This window comes from Mytilus californianus, unplaced genomic scaffold (genome assembly GCF_021869535.1).
Source record: "Mytilus californianus isolate M0D057914Y unplaced genomic scaffold, xbMytCali1.0.p SCAF_9, whole genome shotgun sequence".
Taxonomy (NCBI): domain Eukaryota; kingdom Metazoa; phylum Mollusca; class Bivalvia; order Mytilida; family Mytilidae; genus Mytilus; species Mytilus californianus.
Genome location: NW_026262745.1, coordinates 22,128,624 through 22,148,345, shown reverse-complemented (window position 1 = coordinate 22,148,345; position 19,722 = coordinate 22,128,624). Strand labels below are relative to the sequence as shown.

The following is a 19,722-nucleotide window of genomic DNA, read 5'->3' as shown; positions in this document are numbered from 1 at the left end:
ATTCTGAATTAGAATTTGTCCATTTATCAAAGTCTGTATCTGCAGAAATCATTTTGAGAAATCTAGACTGCATAGAAAAAAAAATTTAAAAGCAGTAAAAGAAATTAGTAAAAAATTATTGTTCAGTTGTGTGAATAGATCGCTAGGGTTCGTGCACATTATGTCAAATACTTTTTTCAACTAACTGAATACAAGTCATTAGTTTTGGAGTTTACATAAACACGGGAAATGACAAAAAATGAAAACATTTGAAAAACCGAAATTGTCTTTCTTTCCAAATCTGTGGCTACAAAATATCTTAGAACAATCTAGAGTTTTAATTATGCATGTATTTGTTATGACCTACAAATTGTTTAGATATGTGATTTTAACCGTTCATTTGTCAAGTATGTGTGTTTTTAGTCAAATTTGTAAGGATTAGCAGTAATATTTCCCATTGTCGAAATTTTTGTACAAGAAAATGACAGATCTCTAGAATTCACAAGATGTCAAATACATAGTTCCATGCATGATATACAAATCTTTTCGAGACAACATACATTTCTTTTATTTCAAATGAATAAAATCGATGAATTTTGAGAAGGTCTCTAGAATCTTTTAATCTTTTCAGTCAGTGTTTGAAATGCATACATGTAGTTTTCAGTTGACATATGTTTGGGTAAGGGAAATATTATCAATTTTTCAAGGTTTTGCCCCATTAAAATTATTCAGTTATGGTGTTCATCAAAATGATTTAGGTGTTCTATAGAACATGTAGAATGTTGACCATTAAATTAATAATAAGAAATACTTTGTGGTAAAAAAAGATGCAAAATAAGATAAAAAATTGGAAATCTACAATCTGAAAATTTTCCATCTTTTTTTTATTCTTACTGCAGAAACTGCTCCAAACAGACCAAATGTATTCGGTTAAACAATCGCTATCAGAATGCATCAAGTTTTTAATTAGTATCTATGTTTTACGTACTTGGTAACAACGAATACATGTTTGTTTCAGTGTTTTTATCAATGTTTCATGAAGTGGGTGTATATATTTCAATTGTGAGAAGAATTGTGAAAACCGGATAATGTTTAGAAAACTAATATCATGTGCTTTCATTTGATACCACACTTGAATATGTATTGCACTCTTGTATATTGGTAGACATCGTCAAGTTTATAGTGTTGTATCCAGAAGCCTTATGTCGGCCATCTTTAATTTGGTGGCCATATAAATTTTTGTCGTGGCTCTATATCCACAAAATGTTCAATAGCATCATGACTAACACTGTGTAAAGTTACATGTTTTTACCATAAAGTGATCAGTTAAGCTAATATATTGGACTTTACTTCTTGACTAATAAGTCATTTCAACCGTCTTGTCGGCTGTTGAATAGAGAATTTGGACCAAACTAGGAAGAATTTTTGAAAGATCCTTTACAAAAATTCCTTTTGTCATTTATAAACGAAGTAATTTTTTAACTGGCAGTTGTCGATTTTCAAAGTTCTTCTCTAAAACTACAGAGTTAGTTCTTCAAAGAAACCTTGACTGAGATCCATTATTCAAAGTTTTCATTTCATGCTTATTGTGTAGCATTCCTGTTTAGACAAAAAAGTTTCACTTTTAATAAAAGGACAGGAATGGTAAAATGGAGGCTACCATGTAATTTAACTATTTCTTAAACGTTGACTTTGAAACACAAAGCATTGTTTTTGTTTGATTGATCTTCCTATCGATTTCAGTGAACATCTTACATGTCTAGGTTGTCGCATATTTTCTATACGTACATAAAATATTAATATAAGGTATTACCTTCTTCTTCCTCGAATTTTAGGATATATGCATTTTCGTCTACTTTTTCCATACTAATGACGTCAGCATTAGCACCTCTTCTGGACTCAAAGTAAAGTGACAAAGTTTCAGCAGGCACTTTTTTTGTGTCAAAACCGCTAACATGAACTGCGAAGGAATTTGCGTCACTTTCTGCTTCCTTAATTTCAGGATGTGAATCATCAAAGGCATCTGGCAAATGAGCTTCAACCTCAATAACTTTTCCTTGAAAAAGCAAAGGAGTTTTCTTGAGCACTCGCTCGACAACTGAAAATATAATTCAATAAGACGTTTCTTAATCATTTAAGAATTACTGTCTAGCTTTACGTAAATGGAAATAAACCTGTTGTGTTATTAACTAAGTAGAACTACTATTATGTTAACAATATATATGAACATTTTTACTAATCGAGTAATGTTTTTTATCTGTCAGATTGTGTCTCAGTACTGTATACTGGCCAGGTGAATAATGAAGTAAATAAAGACTACTGTATAAAGTCGGTATAATTACACGTGAAGTGAGTAATAGGAACCATACATAACAATCGTAACAAAGCGGGTTAAGAAAAAAGATCCACTAAAATATTTTGTAATTGTATCGGAAAAAAACCCAAACGCGATATACTAGAGAAGAAGGTATGATAAGGCCACTTTTTGTCCCTTTGAATTTAAAACCAAAACGTATTATGATTCTACCAATATTCTGACCTGGTAATAATTATAAATAACTAAATCGGTCAAAGACAGGACAACAATGAATAATCTGTCCTACAAAATGAAAAACTATGCAGGAAAAAATTTTGGACCGCAAAATAAATGAACATTTCATTCGAAAGTAATCCTCCTGCGACAACCTCTAGAAAAACAAATGGTCTTCCGCTTATCCAAAACTACATTTTGCAACAAGACGTATTTTACAAATAAATTAAAAATAACTTTTTAGACGAACCATTGGCTTACAATTACTTTGTCAAAACACTAAAATAGCTAATTAAATCAAATGTATGTCAATTTCAACATTTTAATGACATCATTATGACATCACATGTGACATTTCTACACTAGAGTGTCAATAGTATATTACCTGTACATTTATCAACACAATTTACAATATCTGGAAGGCTTGATTGAATTTGACATATTTGAAATATCAGGGACCAAATAATACTTCTTATCATATCTCTTTGTTGATTGATTGATTGTTAGCTGAACGTCCAGTGTAAAAGCATCTTCGCTAGCCAAGGGTTACGATCCACTTCCCTCCTCTCCACCCTTGGCGAATTGAGACAGAATTTCGGAGACACAAGGTAATGATTTTCATTGGTTGCAGTCGAAACTCGCTGCATCCAATCAGAAAGCGCCTATAACATGATCACGTGTAAATGTAGAAAGTGTATGTAAACAATTGCCACGTGCTTATTGTGCAACAAGTCTTTACATGCATAAACATACGACTATATTTAGTGACAATTTGAATGTTTTTAATCAACTAATAGAAGTTCCTGTGTATGTTTCTTGCACAAATGCATGAATGTCAACGTATATTTTCGTTTCCTGCTTTACCAAGTGTGTAGAATCTAGACGCTACCGTGTTTTTACCTCCAAATTGAAGAGTTCAAGAGCTACCATTGGTCAAGAATAATGTATTCGGAATGGGCGTTACTTTAATCTACCGATAGATGGCGCAACATTGTTATCACAAATGTTGGCTTAATCTGCCAAGGGTAGAGAGGAGGGAAGTGGATCGTAACCCTTGGCTAGCAAAGATGGTGTAAAAGCGATTTAGACAGTTATTTTCATTTGCCAGCACTTGGTCAATACTACGGATGGTGGGCTGTTAGTCCCCGAGGGTATCATCAACTCAGTAGTCAGTGATTTTGTGCTTACATGATTTTTAACAAACTTCTTCACGGGTTGAGAACTTATAAATCCTTGGCTTTCAACAGCGCTTCGGACGCATGAAATTAATAAAGCATTATTTTCGTTTCGTACCAGTCACAGAAGGCGCCTTTAACGTCTCTTTGTTTCATTTAGTCGCCAACCCATTTCTGTTTTTTTTTGGGTCAATAAGAATCAAATAAATATGTACGAGAATTCAATTTAAAAAATTAAAATTTCAGCATATAAATGGTTAATAATCTCTGTTAATGTGCCTTGGATGAACAGATATGTCTTATTTATTTGAAACCAATGAAAGTATAATATCAGAAATAATTCTGATATAGTTTTCGAGAGGTAGGTACATAGAAGAAAATTCAATCTGTTAATAATGAAAAAAGTTTATATTCCGATTCTTAAAATGTTTGAATTTATCAAATTACGGTCCTATTTTATTCAACATTATCTTTTTCGAAACATTATCTATTTATAAATAGCTTTTACCATCATCTTCCTCAAAAGTGACTATCGCAGTGTGATTGTTTTCGTCATAGTCTACTTCTTTTACATCGCCACCTCCTGATTTCCTTGTGTTTTCAAAGAAGAACGTTAAAGCATCTTCTGTTGCCTCTAATGGAATTTTCGACACTCGTAGCATTTTAGACATTGTTGTATCTGTTGTAGATAAAATTTGACAATTGTATATATATATATTTTTTTCTTCTTTTAATTGACAAAAACACTGTCTAAACAAACTTATCATAGATACCAGGATTAAAATTTGAGCCTGAAGAAAATATATGAAATCTCCTTTTCCTTTGGAAACTGATTAAATCGTCTCAATATTATAATTTTTCTCACATTAGTGATTACATTATTTTGTTCAAGAATTGAAATGTACGCCAGTTGCCTCCACTAAATTTTTTTCTAAATAAAAGTAATGGTTTTTGAAAAAAAATCTTAATTGTGTGAGTAATCTGATAGAATAAGCAACCATGAAAGTCTTTATAGACCATGTACTTATTATTTAGACACCTAAGTTATGTTCTTGGATATCTTAAATGACAAAATGTCTGATTGATTCTCAAATGAAAGATTAGATAATATAGATTTTTTTCAAATATTTATGTTATCACAATAAAAAGGAATTTGCATTTATTTATATTATTTTGATGTCATCTAGGAAGTTGTACTAAAAGATTTTTAAAAATGCAAGTAGAACAATTATTTTATCTATCATTCTTCTTAAACTTCATTTTTAAAAGTTTTAAGGAATTTCCGTAGTGTTATTATAGCGATATAGGTCAAGGATTTTTCTATCAAATCGCACCATCAACACAATGTTGTAAACTTGTCCGATCAATATCAAGAAAGATACTGCAACACATATTTGTATTTGTTAGGTTTCGGATAAAATTTCCCTTCACGTTGATTTAATTTGTTCTGTGTCACAGCACATAATGCATCTAGTTTCCACAATTATCGGAATCATTTAAATATATTTAACAACATTATTTCATCTACTTGTATTCATTTATGAATTTTAATTACTGAATTATCAGATATCATCGACATCGAGTACATGTCAGTCTGATGGAGACTGCATTAAGAAAAGTCTGTGAATAAGGTCGGCTGCCAGTCTTCTAAAACATAATTATGATAATATCGACGGTGTTTTATACAAAGATTCAATTATCTTTTACAAGTTTACTACAAAATCATTCAACATTAAAAAGTAAAATAACAAAAATACCGACTCCAAGAAAAATTCAAAACAGAAAGTCCTTTATCAAATGGCAATATCAAAAGCTCAAACACATCAAACGAAATGAAAACAACTGTCATATTCCTGACTTGGTACAGGCATTTCTTTATGAAGAAAATGACACTAGCACTCTTTTTTTAACAACATAATTAAATATTTATTTCAATTTCTGGCTAGTTACAATATCCTTCAGGAGTCCAAGTTCCTGATGTTTCCTGTTACATTTCACTAATCACTCAGGGCAGTAATTAGTTGTAAAATTCATATTATATCAAATATATATTCAATAATATCACTCATTGTTCAAATATTTTCTTATGGTCACTACAATATCATTTTGAATTTTCTCATTTACTCTTCTATTGAATTCATTTTAAAAAATTGAAAAAACATTGACATTGAAACCGAATAAAAGTTTCTTTGTAGGTAGAATATGTGTTGTAATTTCCACCTCAAAGTTTTAAGTTTATTTTCTTTCAATTATTTGAATAAAAATGCATATTAATTGTTTTGATAAAACACATTATCTATATAAAGTATACGCAGCCATTTTTGTTGCCCAATAGCTGTATCTTTTTTTGTTTTTATCTATCAGAGACTTATATACAATTTTGTTTGATAGCGATATAATTTTATAGGTAAACTTTTCCATATAAATTGGTTTCTTTTTATATTAACAATACTGTTTATAGAATTTTCCGACTTTAAGATGGCTGCCTAATCTTTTGCTCTTGATTTCTTTACTAAATTAATTTCAGCTATCCAGTTTGATTTATTTTTTAGTTTATTCAAAATTACTTCTTGTGAAACACAGCATTTTCATCTATGACACTTGCACTCTTACTGTCATTTTAACTGAAAAGCATTTATTTCGCTCATTCATCCTCGCAGTATTTTTCAATAATTTTATTACTAGTATGAGTTTCCTGGAAACATACTATTGAATATTCTTACTCCTACTCCAATCAAATACAACTGCACCCTTTTTGGAATTTGATAATTTACCCCTTACATTCATAGATAATATCGTTACACTATTATCCATGATTATGAGTGAACATAATGTAATATCTTGTACACCATATAAGCAAATTAATAAGTACAAATATGCAATAATAACAAATTTACCATACATAAACATACACACATACAAACATAAGATGTGGCTTATGTTTTTGTCATTCAACATTGAACATATAAAATAATTTACAGTATGGTATATAATAATTATGAAAAAATCTAGCAAAGGTCTTGAAAAATGAGATTAGATTAAGTATTTAGTTTAATGTATAATGACAGTTTAATTTCTATTTCATTAAAAAGTTATTAAACGTTATATTTCTTAGACTCTCCACACTATTTATATGTTATAGATAATGCATATTGTAAGGTTTTTCTTGTCGTATAACACACCGAGGGGTGTCAGGATTGATCAAATGAAAGACCGACAGTAGGGAGTTCTTTCTTTGGGCAATCCTGATACCCCGAGGTGTGTTATACTACAAGAAAAACCTTAAAATATGCATTATCTGACTTATATACCGTAAAAATATTATTTTCTGCAAAGATTTGCAGGATTTGCATCCCATTTAATCGACTAAAGTAGGATATTCTTTTCTGATGCGTTCAGGTTTTCATACGCCCTACGGCTCATTTGTAATGTGAACTAAAACTCACTAATTATTCTAGATATAAACGTTAGCAATCATTATCTAGTGACAATGGAAATATAACTGTAGCTGCATGAAGCAAGGCCCAATGAATTGTTACGGTGTATGAAAAATACAAGTCACGTTGTAAGTAATTTATTGTATCAACTTAGTTTATGAAAGGGGGAAGCTATGTTTTTTTTTTCTTTTTCATGACATTTTCATCGCGGAAAAGCAGATGATGTTTTAAACAATTTTGAACGAAATGTTCAGAGTAATTGTGTATTTCACTTTTGAATGGCAATACATTTTTTTTAAACAGAGAACTTAGTCACAATTAAATTTTATACTCCCCCACCCTATCATAAAGTAAGTAGCTGTTATTCTGTAGAAATTCGAAATATTTGGTCAGTTGATCATTTGATAGAGTAAAATGTATATATACATGTAAAAAAGTTAGGAAAAGACACGAGTAGAGCACGAAATCGTGATACATGTAAAAACGATAAACGAATATCCATAGGTCAAAGTACGATTTCCAATATATATACAGTGTGAATTAATCCTACACACGAATGTGTTAAATATGGCTTGTTTTAAAAGTGTTATGAAAAGTTTTTTGCACTATTAAATTCATCTCAAATAATGTCCCTTTATTGTAGCGATAAATTAACAAAACTTCACATTATTTGTTTCGAAAATTAAAATGTGCGATATTTTGTATTTCAGTCTAATAAACGAAAGACAGGATTGTTTCTGCCTTAATCAGCAACACACACGATAACTCGTAAACGAATTGAATGTTTAAGTAAATTATAGTTTGCATTTTAATCAAGGAAAATAATTTATTTTATGCCTTGAAGCAAAGTTTCATTGAAACTTGGTATCGTCCGGGTTGATTCTTCAAAAGAAAGACCTGTCGTTCTGAAAGAAAATAATTCTATATAGGTATATAAACATGATAATGTAATACACAACTTGAATACAAAACTTATTTACGCTTGGATTTATCTTTTTCATGGGTAGTTTTTTGTATACCAAAAATTAACTTAAACCCTTTAGCTGCTGGTTATACAAAAAAGACTGAAATAATAATTTCCTTTTCTAACTTACTTTTTCGTATTTTTTTTTTCGATATTGTCAAAAAGATCAAATCTTATTCTACTACTACCTTCTGTGAAACTAATGAAATATTGTACTAAAAAAGTATTTACAAAAAAACCGAACTCCAAGTTAAACTGAAAGAAGTCCATAAAACCAAAATTATAAGTAAGATTTTATCAACCAACTGAACGAATGGAAAACAACTGTCATATTCCTAACTTGGAACAGGCATTTTCCGACAACTGTCATATTCCTAACTTGGAACAGGCATTTTCCGAAAGAAAAAAAATGGTAGATTTAACTTGGTTTTATAGTTAGCTAAAGCTTCCACTTGCATGACAGTTTTTTATTCAGTTATATCAACCAGCAGTTGTTAAACATATCACCTACATGATAAATTTATCTATTGAAGCATGCTCTTTTCTAGATTAGTTGAAGGGAGCACAGGTTGAACCGACATTTAAGAAGAGTGCTACTTTCCTGTAAAATAACTACGCATGTGCATTCAAGAAAGGACATAGCTATCAAACAACTCTACTAAACAATCCTGGAATTTTAGAAACTTGCGTTAGAACGTAATGAATAATTGGCTGCTACTCTCATGGATCTGTCCAAAGCGTTTTACTGCCTACTCCTTGACATTTTTATTTGCAAACTGTCCTTCTATGGCTTATTTGAAATTGCTACTATCTCATTATTTTCTTAATTGTTTAGTAGAAACAACTGATAAAAATAGGAGGTATTGTAAGTAGCTGGTCAAATATACAGATAAGTATGCACAAGGATCAATATTGGGCCCGTTATTTTTCAATGTTTTCATTAACGATGATTTTTAGTTTATTAAAACGGGTCACTTATACAACTACGACAATACTTTTCCTTTTATTTCTCCGAATTCTAAGGAGCTAACTACAGTCTAAGAATCTGATAGCAATATTTTGATTGGCTGGTTTTATTTCATTCGTATGCAAGCAAATTCTAACAAATTCCAGATTATTGCTGTTATTAAAAAGTCACGTGTAATTCTTCTTCTTTTAAAATTGGAAATACTGATATATCTTGTGAAGAAACAGTCAAGCTTTTAGGTGTAGATATGGATTGTATGCTTAATTTTGATAACCATAATAAAATAATATGTAAAAAAGCTGTTCAGCAATTTAATATCTTGAAGAGAACTGGTATAAATATATGTCATTTAAGGTAGCACTACAGTCTTGTAAGGATTTTTTAGTGAAATTTTTTTACCACATCATTTTAAAGTATTTATCCATCTGAACATTAAAAAAAAATCCTAGAGTCATTATCATGTCACATCAGGGAGTAAGATAATAATTGAATTATGTATATAAAAGCACACGGTAAATACTTATAATATACATATATATATAAAGGCATATGGGAGGAGCTAATCTTTCAATCATTTGTTGATAACAAGTGTCCAGCTTGTAATCCCTGACCACACGATAAATAATGTGGTCTTATCTTATTATGTTGCAATCAAAAGTAATTTATATAACTATGGAAGTAAACAAAGAAATAAAAAAGGGAATAAAATAAAGAGGGAAAAAATCTAAGGTGAAGACATATATTGATAAATATAAATGTGTAAGAGTGGCTTTGAAAGCCTCTAACAAATAACCTAAACAATAGTGAAAGAGTTTTTTTTTATTAAACTTGTATACATTCTTCTCTTTGGTCTCCTATATAAAGGTGTACACGTGCCTTCTGTTTATAGGAATTTTAGGCATTTTAACAGTTTTTGTTTTTATGTGTTATTTGTTTTATTTCCAATACCTCAAAAATCATGCGGAACAGTCTATTTTCAGACAGGGATGATCTTGATAACTCCCGCCAAATGCTAAATAATTGTTGTTAAGGGATGAACAGTGCACAAATAATGCAAAATTTACAGTTCAAGTGTATAAAATAATGGTGTTATAACACCTCCGTGGTGTTTCCAGAGGAATTTTTATAGCTATTTTGCATTTACAGGGGTTCATAAGGGAATATTTGGTTTTAAGTGATTTTTCATAACAATTTTTCATGAGAATTGCTATCAAAAATGAAAACAGAAACTTTTTGTTTGGCTTTGACATATGTGATTAAAGGGAGTATTTTCTAAACAACCGTGTCCCAGTTTTGGGATAATTTGTTTCTGAATGAATTTATAGGTCTATAAAGATGAAAGATGAAATGATGTATGGCATCCAGAAATTAAAATCAAAATATCTTCTAACTGGAGTCATATAGCACAAATCTGAGACACGTTTTTTATAGCTTGTGTATGGTTAACTAAAGGGATGAAAACAAATGTTTCCACCATTTGACCTGAATATGCTATTTTCATCCAAGTTGGAAGAGCACTTTTTTGGCAGTTAATGAGCAGCTGTATTTTATTATTGATCATACCGAAAATAACTTGATCTGTAGATTCAAAAAAAAATTAAGCATTAAGATGAGTTTAATTCTAGATGACTTCAATAATCAACAATGCCAAAGATATTATTTCAGATACTCTAATCTTTTACAGATACCACAAGTGATAACAACAAGATATGGTAAATAAACTTTTAGGTATGCTGCTCCAGTTCGTTGGAACTACACACCCCCCCCCCCCCCCCCCTCCAACCGATGATACAGACAGTGATCAAATGTCACTAAATCTAAATCTATGATATCATGCTGGAGTGTTTAATCATACTCATGTGTTGTCGGCAGATATTGACCTAATCATCTATACATGTATACTGCAGCAGTGTACCAAAAAAACGTATTTCCTTTATTGGCTGTTATTTTGTGGTTTATTCTACTTCTTGAGTTTTGCTTATTTTAAGTGCTTATAGTTTCTTGCTGCTATTTTATGTGCTTGCTTAACTTAATTATACATGTTTTTGTGCTTGACAACTCATTTTTATGTGATAACTGTGTATGTGTAGACTATTGTATGTCTTGTGATGTCCTATTGTGTCTGCTCGCACTGTATGTGATATGCACGTCCATAATTTATTATGTATGTCTGTTCAAAAGCTCGCTTTGTGATTTTGTTGTACTGTTATCTAACTTGCCGACTTGAAATAAAGCTTATTTGATTTGATTTTGGTTCTACCTTCAGTTTTAATATAGTCCGTTTCTATGTATGTTGGCGTTTACTTTTGTTGTAGTTCAGTGTTACTGTTGTTCCGTTGTTTTCCTCTTCTAGTTGATGTGCTTCCCTCGGTTTTAGTTTTTTACCCGGATTTGTTTTTGCTTAATCGAATTATGACTATTGAACAGCGGTATACTACTGTTGCCTTTATTTAATGTCAGTATTCCTAACCCACAATAACAGGCTTCTGATTACCTTTTTTCCCAGATAATCCATGGATGGCTAGCAAATCACTTGGCTCACGTTTTTCAGTTGCCTCCCTTACTTTACACTCAAACCTACCGTTGGTTTTCTCTTCAAAATAATTTCTGAACAATATCACTAACAAAACGTTTGAATCCTATTTGGTGTATATTAACCATAACACTGTTAAGGTCAGAATCTTTAATCATTTTGAATATCAGTCAGGTCAATCCCTTCTTCACTCACATTTGCAACATCTGAATGGTGTGGTTTGTTCTGTTTTTGCAAGTTTTCCTTTGCAGTCTTTAGAAGAGTCGTTGTTCAAAGGCTTTTTAGCTGCTAATATTGTTTGTACACTTTTTACCCCTTTCTGAGTTTTGTCCCCTAACATAGTTTTAATGAAGACAACACTACTCAGAAAAAGAAATAAATTACAAAATCTTTCTATTCCAAAATATATATCTCCACTATAGTAAATCAATCTTTCAACACTATACCAAGAAAATCGTAAATCTGAAATGTTTGTCAATTTCAAAACATTATATGATTTCCATAAATATATTTTCTTCAAAAACCTGTTTTAATTTCCAAAAACTGCAGAGCTGTAAATCCACTCACTACTAAATTGGCGGCTGTCTTAAAACAAAAAATCGTATAAATTTTGCTATTCTTTATGTAACTTTGGTTGCATAGGTTCTAATGACATTGATAAATTTATCTACAAGTTCAGAAACCATCATGATTAAGAGTTTTCTAATTTGCTATGCTGTAGTATTCGTTATGCTTGTTGTGTTGACTCATATATTATTACTTATGAATATAAAAATGCTTTATCTAGTATGAGAGATCAAGAAACATAATACCCCCACCCCCATTTTCACTCCCTATAGAGTTAGTCCTATTGGCTTTGCTGCTCACATGAATTCATGAAAGAAAATACTTTTTGCACCTCTCCTCTTCTTAAGACAAAAAAGAAAAATAGAAATTGAAATCAATTAATTGAAGAGATTTATGCTCCTTGTCATACATTAAGTTAGATGATGCCATCAAGATTAAGGTCCAATTAGAACTTAGTGGACATATGCACGTTCAAACAATCGCCTTTTAATAAATCAAAACGCTGGTGCTGTGTTCAAATCTGTTGTTTAGCTAGTCAATGCGTGCCAATAAACTCATCATAGTTATCAGAATTAAAATTGTGTACGCCAAACTCGCGTTTCGTCTAAAAAAGACTCAAAAGTGGCGCTCGAATCATAAAAGTTTAAAAGGCCAAATAAAGTACCAAGTTAAAGAGCATCGTGGACCCGACATTCCGAAAGGTTATGACAAATACAGCTAATGTAATCTATTCCTGGGGTAGAAAATCCTTAGTATTTTGAAACATTCAAAGTTTTGTAAACAGTTAATCTTTAATCTTTAAGTATGATCTTATCAATGATAATTCATGTCAACACGGAAGTGCTGACTACTGGACTGGTGATACCCTCGAGGAGGAAACCTCCACCAGCACTGCCATCGACCCAGTGGTTGTAAATAAACTCATCATAAATACCATGATTAGAATTTTGTATGCCAGACGCGTATTTCGTCTACAAAAGACTCATCAGTGACGCTCGAAACATAAAAATTTTAAATTAAAGAGATTGTCAGAGGATCTTAACATTTGCATAAAAAAATATTTTAAACCGTAACTTAATATTTTTGTTTTTCACAGTTTAAAGTTTTAAGTTGACAGTTTTTGAAGCAGACGCAATTATCAAATGAAGATTCGTCTAAAAACGTTTATCCTTGTTGAACTAAAAGATAAAGAGTATTAAAATTTAAATCTTGTCTCCCTAAATTTACTTGCAAATGGTTGCGGTTGTATTTAGGGGTATTTCTATATTCAAACAGACATTAACTATTTTCTTAATCCTCATAGGATTGTTTATTGACTTTTGATAAAAATTACATCACACTGACAAAAGAATTCTTGTAGGGTGGCATAGGGTTATTTCATTTTCATAATCTTACTGTTGGATTTTATTCCAATGACAAAAGATGGAAAAATTCTCAGTTTTGCTGCCAATTCTGTTATTATTCCAATTTTAGTAGGTGTACTGATTTAGTACGAATTGGTTTTTCCTAAACATTTTTTTTCAATTAATAATTTGTTATGGATGAAAAGAAAAATATTCAAAGGAAGGTGTAGTTTATTGTAAGTTTGACTTTATAATTTTCAGAGAGAAGCAATGAATATGCATTTTATAACATTCAGAACTCTACACCGTCTTAAAATCCGGAGTAATCACATAAATCAAGCATGACTACATTTAGTCGTCCGCTAACCCACTGTACGATTTTAAATCAATAACCGGATTTTGGTCGGAAAAAATGGTTAAAAGAGAATAGGATAGACTCCAAGTAGACTGCAACTGTTTGCTTATGAAACGTCTATTCGTTGTGGTAACTGCACATCGGAAAATAACTGGTCTAAAAAGTATAAATTAAAGGCATACGATACAGTTTTGATCCCACGGTGATTTTTTTACCAAAATTTGCATACAAGTTATTTTTCACTTGGTCAATTCAATTATATAATAAAAAATATACCTTCATTTGCTAAATTTAGTGATAAATGGGGTCGAAATTTTAAACATTATTTAAAATTTCGGTTTCTTGTACATTTCTATCCTTTGGACAGACATACCTAACATTTTTGTTTCAAAAGATAAATACATGCGAATTTTTGTAAAAAGATTTGGAATATCTTCTTTACAAAAGTATACTTTTAATTTATGTAACAATTCATTGTAAATAATTCATTTATATTAAATTTTCATGATTTTAGAAAAAAAACGGCATTTTTTGCTGCATATTTATCTACTTTAAAAAAAAATTCATCGATGATTTTTTTATAAAAATTTGAACAAATAATCTTTATACAGTATCAAGTCAAAAGCCATTTTAAAAAATGAGGGGTCCATGTACTCGTTTTCAAGGTAATGATTTAAATCACTCGAAAACTGCATATTTTCTCGATATGTCGCAGTATGACGTCGCAAAAAAAAGCATTTTACGTTAGCAACGTCATTACCTCCCCTGTAACTGTATGGCATGCCCTTAAGGCGACAGTTGCTTATCGATATTCAAATCTAGTAATTTGATCAGGAGGAGACAAATCTAGGAAACAAAGAAAAACTTATGGAATCGCATGAACTCCAAACATAGTGAGACCGGATGCGTCAGAAGAAACATAAATTGTTCTTGCTACATTAGAAATTGGTTTGTATAGAAATATTTAGAATAATTTCACAAAAATACAATCGCCTGCTTTTCTCCTCATCTGGAATATTTTGAAGAAAAATAACACATTATACAAAAACTAGTTAATTATAACTTTTTTTTTATCATACCAGAACGTTTTTTTTGTAAACTCATAATTGATAGTGTCCTTTTGGAGAAGTGTGAACATGTAAGAGTTCCATTTACAAGACCGATATTTGTTCAATACTAGTTTTTTCTACTGTACCCATTCAACGTTCACCTTCCATTCGTGTCATTATATGGTTTTGTATCATTCCTTAATTTTGACTCTGTACTGTCAAAGTAATAATACTTTCTTCCGAATTTAATCTTGAAAACCAATACTGAATAGGTCAGTACCTTTTGTTATAGAACATGTTTCAAACTACCTTAGTATTAACATAATGAGGTAAAATAAATACACATTTGCTTCGTTTGAATGCAAAAAACCAAAACCAAAACCGTAAGCATGACACTTGTTCTGGATAAGTCTTCATGAGTGATGCTCGAGATTGCCAGAAAAAAGTCAAACAAACAAAAACGAGAAGGAACTAAACAGAACAACCAATCCTTTGTACGGCAACTTTTTGTGCGGTAGTTGCAAAATTAGTTTTAGCACAAATAGATATTCAATTTCAGGACAGAAAGTAACTGACGGTCACGTGGCTGTAATAATTTATGACCTGCAACAAAACGTTTAATCTGAATCAGTTGACCAATTTATTATCTGTAAACTTATTGTCCTAGTTTTAGTTTTCAAAGAACGAGGAAGTTTTAAAAGGCGTCAGATTCTTCATAAAATATATTAACTAATCGTGTTTGAAAGATCATATTATAACTACTAAATGCATAATTAATCGTTGGAATGACAAATATATATATGGATTTCTTTGTCCAAAATTCGGCAATTTTTTCTAAAATATTTTATAAAATCATTTTAGTATGATGTTGTTATCAAGAAAAGAATGATCTAAAGTAGTTGTGTACTGTATAAATGTTATGATGGTATACTTGCTTGTTTTAATACACGTAATACAGCATGAATGTAAAAATAATCATGGCAACATATAACCATTTCTGCTGAATAAAGATAACCTTTAAAATAGCATACCACTTTTTGTCCTTCTAATTTCTCAGTAGTCAGTACTTCGGTACTGACATGATTTATAACAAATCTTTCTAAAATTTCTCGTCTATAAATTTTGAAACTGTTAAGAAACTGAGGTTTCAACTCCCTCAGGCAAAGTTGGTCTTAGATGGATTTGGCTATTTTTTAGGTATTTTTTGTCATAAAGCTCTTCAACTGTTTCGGTACTCATACAGCCTAGGCTTTCAAATATTCGGTTGGAGCGTTCCTGATAAAGGTAAATCCAGAAAAGCGCTTCGAACGCATAAAATTATTAAACATGTTGTTTTCCTTTTTTTGCAAAGTCTATATTTTGTATCAAACGTTATTTCGTGATAAAGTCTAGCCAACTTCGTACGAGGCCATTTTGTGCTCTCAGGTGGTCATTCATCGCCGTTACATGGAAATGTATATTAAACAAAAGTTGGGTCAAATTTTAGCTCCTGCATTTTCATTTTAATTCTAAAACAATTCTCTTTAGAAGCATGTCTGTTTCATGAGTATATAATGATTTTGTTAATGTCAGTAATTTTACATACCTTGTGCGGTAGGAGAATCATATATACTTTATTCCTCCTGCTGCATTAAATGGCCTACGCGCAACAATGTAAGGTCATTTTCATATAATGCGCATGTCTAATACTTGGAATTTATTTTCATTTTTGAGAAAAAAGAAATTCACGGAATGATATTTTTCCAAGATGTCTATATAGGACAATCATTTTTAAGGTTTTGAAAAAGTACTCTTGATAAATATTATTTTTTTGGAAATCTAGTTCAATTTGATAAAAATATTTATGTATGTAATATATAAATATATATTACAAAATGTGTCATGATAATACGTAATAAGATACCAAATTTGAGTTTCCAAGACAAATGGTTCTTGAATATTATCTATGGTCTTATTATTATCTATAGTATTAGACATGTTTGGAAAATAATCGATACAAACACTTCGACGACAGGTAAACTTTGAAAAGATATTATTTACAATGGTCACAATTGCAAGCACTTATTAAAGCATTATCTACTGGTGATTAAATACATTATATATTAACATAATGTATAAAAAATTTGTTTGCTCATTATTAACTGGTTGTTCAATAGAATATAAATGCCCGACCTTCATAATGAATACTATGTGAAAAGGGGATATAAATAGGTGGAATTTGACCCAATTTTTGTTCTACATAAAATAAAAAAACTTAACACAACATAATCCTTCTTCAGAACAGGATTGGTGATTTATACCATGCAGTCAGCTTCATATGTTGAAAATTGGAACAATCAGTACTCGTCATCAAAATATAATACATTCTTATACAAAATACAAGCACAAATGATCTGTTTACTAACATTATTAAACTGATGTTATCTACTTTCAGTAAACACATAGGAAGTAACTGTTTATTTAACTTATTTATGAGAAGCGCACGAAACAACTGAACTCTGTAAAAATACCCTGGAAATTGAAGGTATACTATTAAAAGATAGCTCTGTGTTTGAAAGCATTTTTTTAAGCGTATCTATAGACATTTAAATCACGGCTTCGTTATTAATGTTTTTCTATTTACTTTGTAGAACCACTTTATAGTTGATTTGTTTATGACCTTGAAGTAAGCGAAGATACTATTTATAACGGGGGGTAAATGTGGAGTTTAAATGCTATTTGTGGCATAGCTTTACGTCGTTACATGTACAAAGAGAATTTTGGGCTTAAATAGAATTTTTCGGGTTATGGCGAAACAATCTCTTGCGGACTGTTGTCGATTGAAAATGAAATGGTCCGTTCAAAATCTCGACTTAGCGTGTAATCATGTAGATGTCTTTTTTTAGACAAACATAATTCATGTTATTATATGACCGAGTCTCGTGACTAATGCAGTTAACCTCGAATCTGTACCACGGCCAATACAGAAACGGCCAGTTGGTATCACTATATCATCATATATTTAGAGTAAATAACATATGATTTTTACAGTATATATGTAAACGGCATTACATTTACGTAAATATCATTTTTTCCGATGATGTTTAGCCAGCTAATATGAAAAATATATTCACCACTTCCGGTTATTATCACATGTCTGTTCGACGGTAAGTTATCGCATGGCATTCGTCGTCACTCAGCATATTCCGGAAAATGTACACCAACTTTGTGTTTTCAAAGGAAATAAGTAACACAGGAGAATGAAAGATTTTTAGGTTACAGGAAAATATTTCAAAATAAATTATGCATTGAATGCAGTTGTTTTGCATGTTTTTTCAACTGCTGTTTGCTCTAGGAATGGTATGCCCGCAAATTTTAAGGCACTTCAGCAATTTAGGTCTTACTATCTAAAACATGTTAATACAATATATCTAGATAATATAAAAATAAGGAGATGTGGTATGAGTGCCAATGAGACACCTATCCACCAGAGTTAAAATGCAATTATAAGTCACGGTATCGCCTTCGTCAATGCGAAATGCCCATACAATATACATTTGTAGTCAGCTATAAAATTCCTCGACAAGAAAAATGTGAAGCAATTCAAACGAGAAAAACTTACGGCCTGATTTATAACTATTCATTTACAAAAAACAAATATGGCAGACATGAACCAACGACAACCACTGAATTACAGGCTCTTGACTTAAGGTCAAAGAACAGTAAACATGGTAAATGGGCTATGTCACAAATTTTGGTAAACATTTTCATACAACTTTGGCTCGTTGTACTATTACTGCAAATAACAAAAAATGCATCCATCTCTTATTTTCTGAAATATTACTCATCGAATGCTTCCAAAATAATTTCTGTATAGTTCTATCAAAATCTGTGACATAGCACATTTTCTGAAACTTGACCTTAAGTAAGTTTGGATATTCGAATAACACACTTTGAAAATAATATAGAAATAAATAAAAGGGTAAACAATACGCTTATTTCTAGAATAAGAAACAAACATCAAGTACTCGCAGAGCGGTTTGTGTTCGTACCGACCGACAAAGCAGCCAACAATGTGGTGGTTGTATAGAGTAAATAATACACATAACCATCATAATCCCAATCATATCATTACCCCTTCTCAGGTTAAGGCCTCTTGTGAACATTTGAAGGTCGCTTCTATGTATTGGGAACCTAAACTATATAATACAAAAATCCCATAAAATATCGTTTAATCTTGGTCTCTAGTAAGTGTTCTAAAACTTATCTTTCAGTGCTTTTAACTGGTTTGGTAACTACTACCAAAGTCAAAGAGCTTATTATCATCTCAATAAGGCATATGCAAATAACAGAATTAACTATTTTTGGAGTGTAAAAAATCCTTTAGATGTTTAAGAAAAATAACGTGCTTTTGATGGTTCATTTTATTTAGTTACAGTTTTGACTTTTCGACTCTCTACACTGACTTCCACACAACCTTATCAAACAAAGGTTTTCCTATTTGATTAATTGGTTGTTTGAAAAATCTGATTGCAATTTTATTTGCTGCAACTCATATAAAGCAATGTCCTGTAATGAAAGAGACATATGTTAGATATACTTACTGCAATTGTGTTGAGATAATTAAAGCCCTAAATATTCTCCTTGACAACATCTATGTACGTTCCGCCAATAAAGAGTATCGACAGTTTGTAGGCATGTTCATGGATTGCTATGAATCACAGATTATGGCCAAATTCAGTAAAGATCCTCCTACATTTTATTTGATTCATAAATTCAACAACACTTACCGTTATCTTGATTATTTTTTTGTTTGTTAAATAATCAATAATTCTCAAAATATA

At 30.9% G+C, this 19,722-nt stretch overlaps 1 protein-coding gene across 1 annotated transcript in view; it reads right to left on the bottom strand.

Moving 5' to 3' along the window:
• LOC127715820 (protein mono-ADP-ribosyltransferase PARP14-like) overlaps nt 1-2,069 on the bottom strand; it is a 42,128-nt gene extending 40,059 nt beyond the window's left edge. The window contains exon 1 of the mRNA XM_052221961.1: nt 1,793-2,069. Within this exon, the coding sequence (XP_052077921.1) occupies nt 1,793-1,844 (52 nt within the window). The 5' untranslated portion in view covers nt 1,845-2,069. The remainder of the gene's footprint in view (nt 1-1,792) is intronic.
• Nucleotides 2,070-19,722: the final 17,653 nt, after the last annotated feature.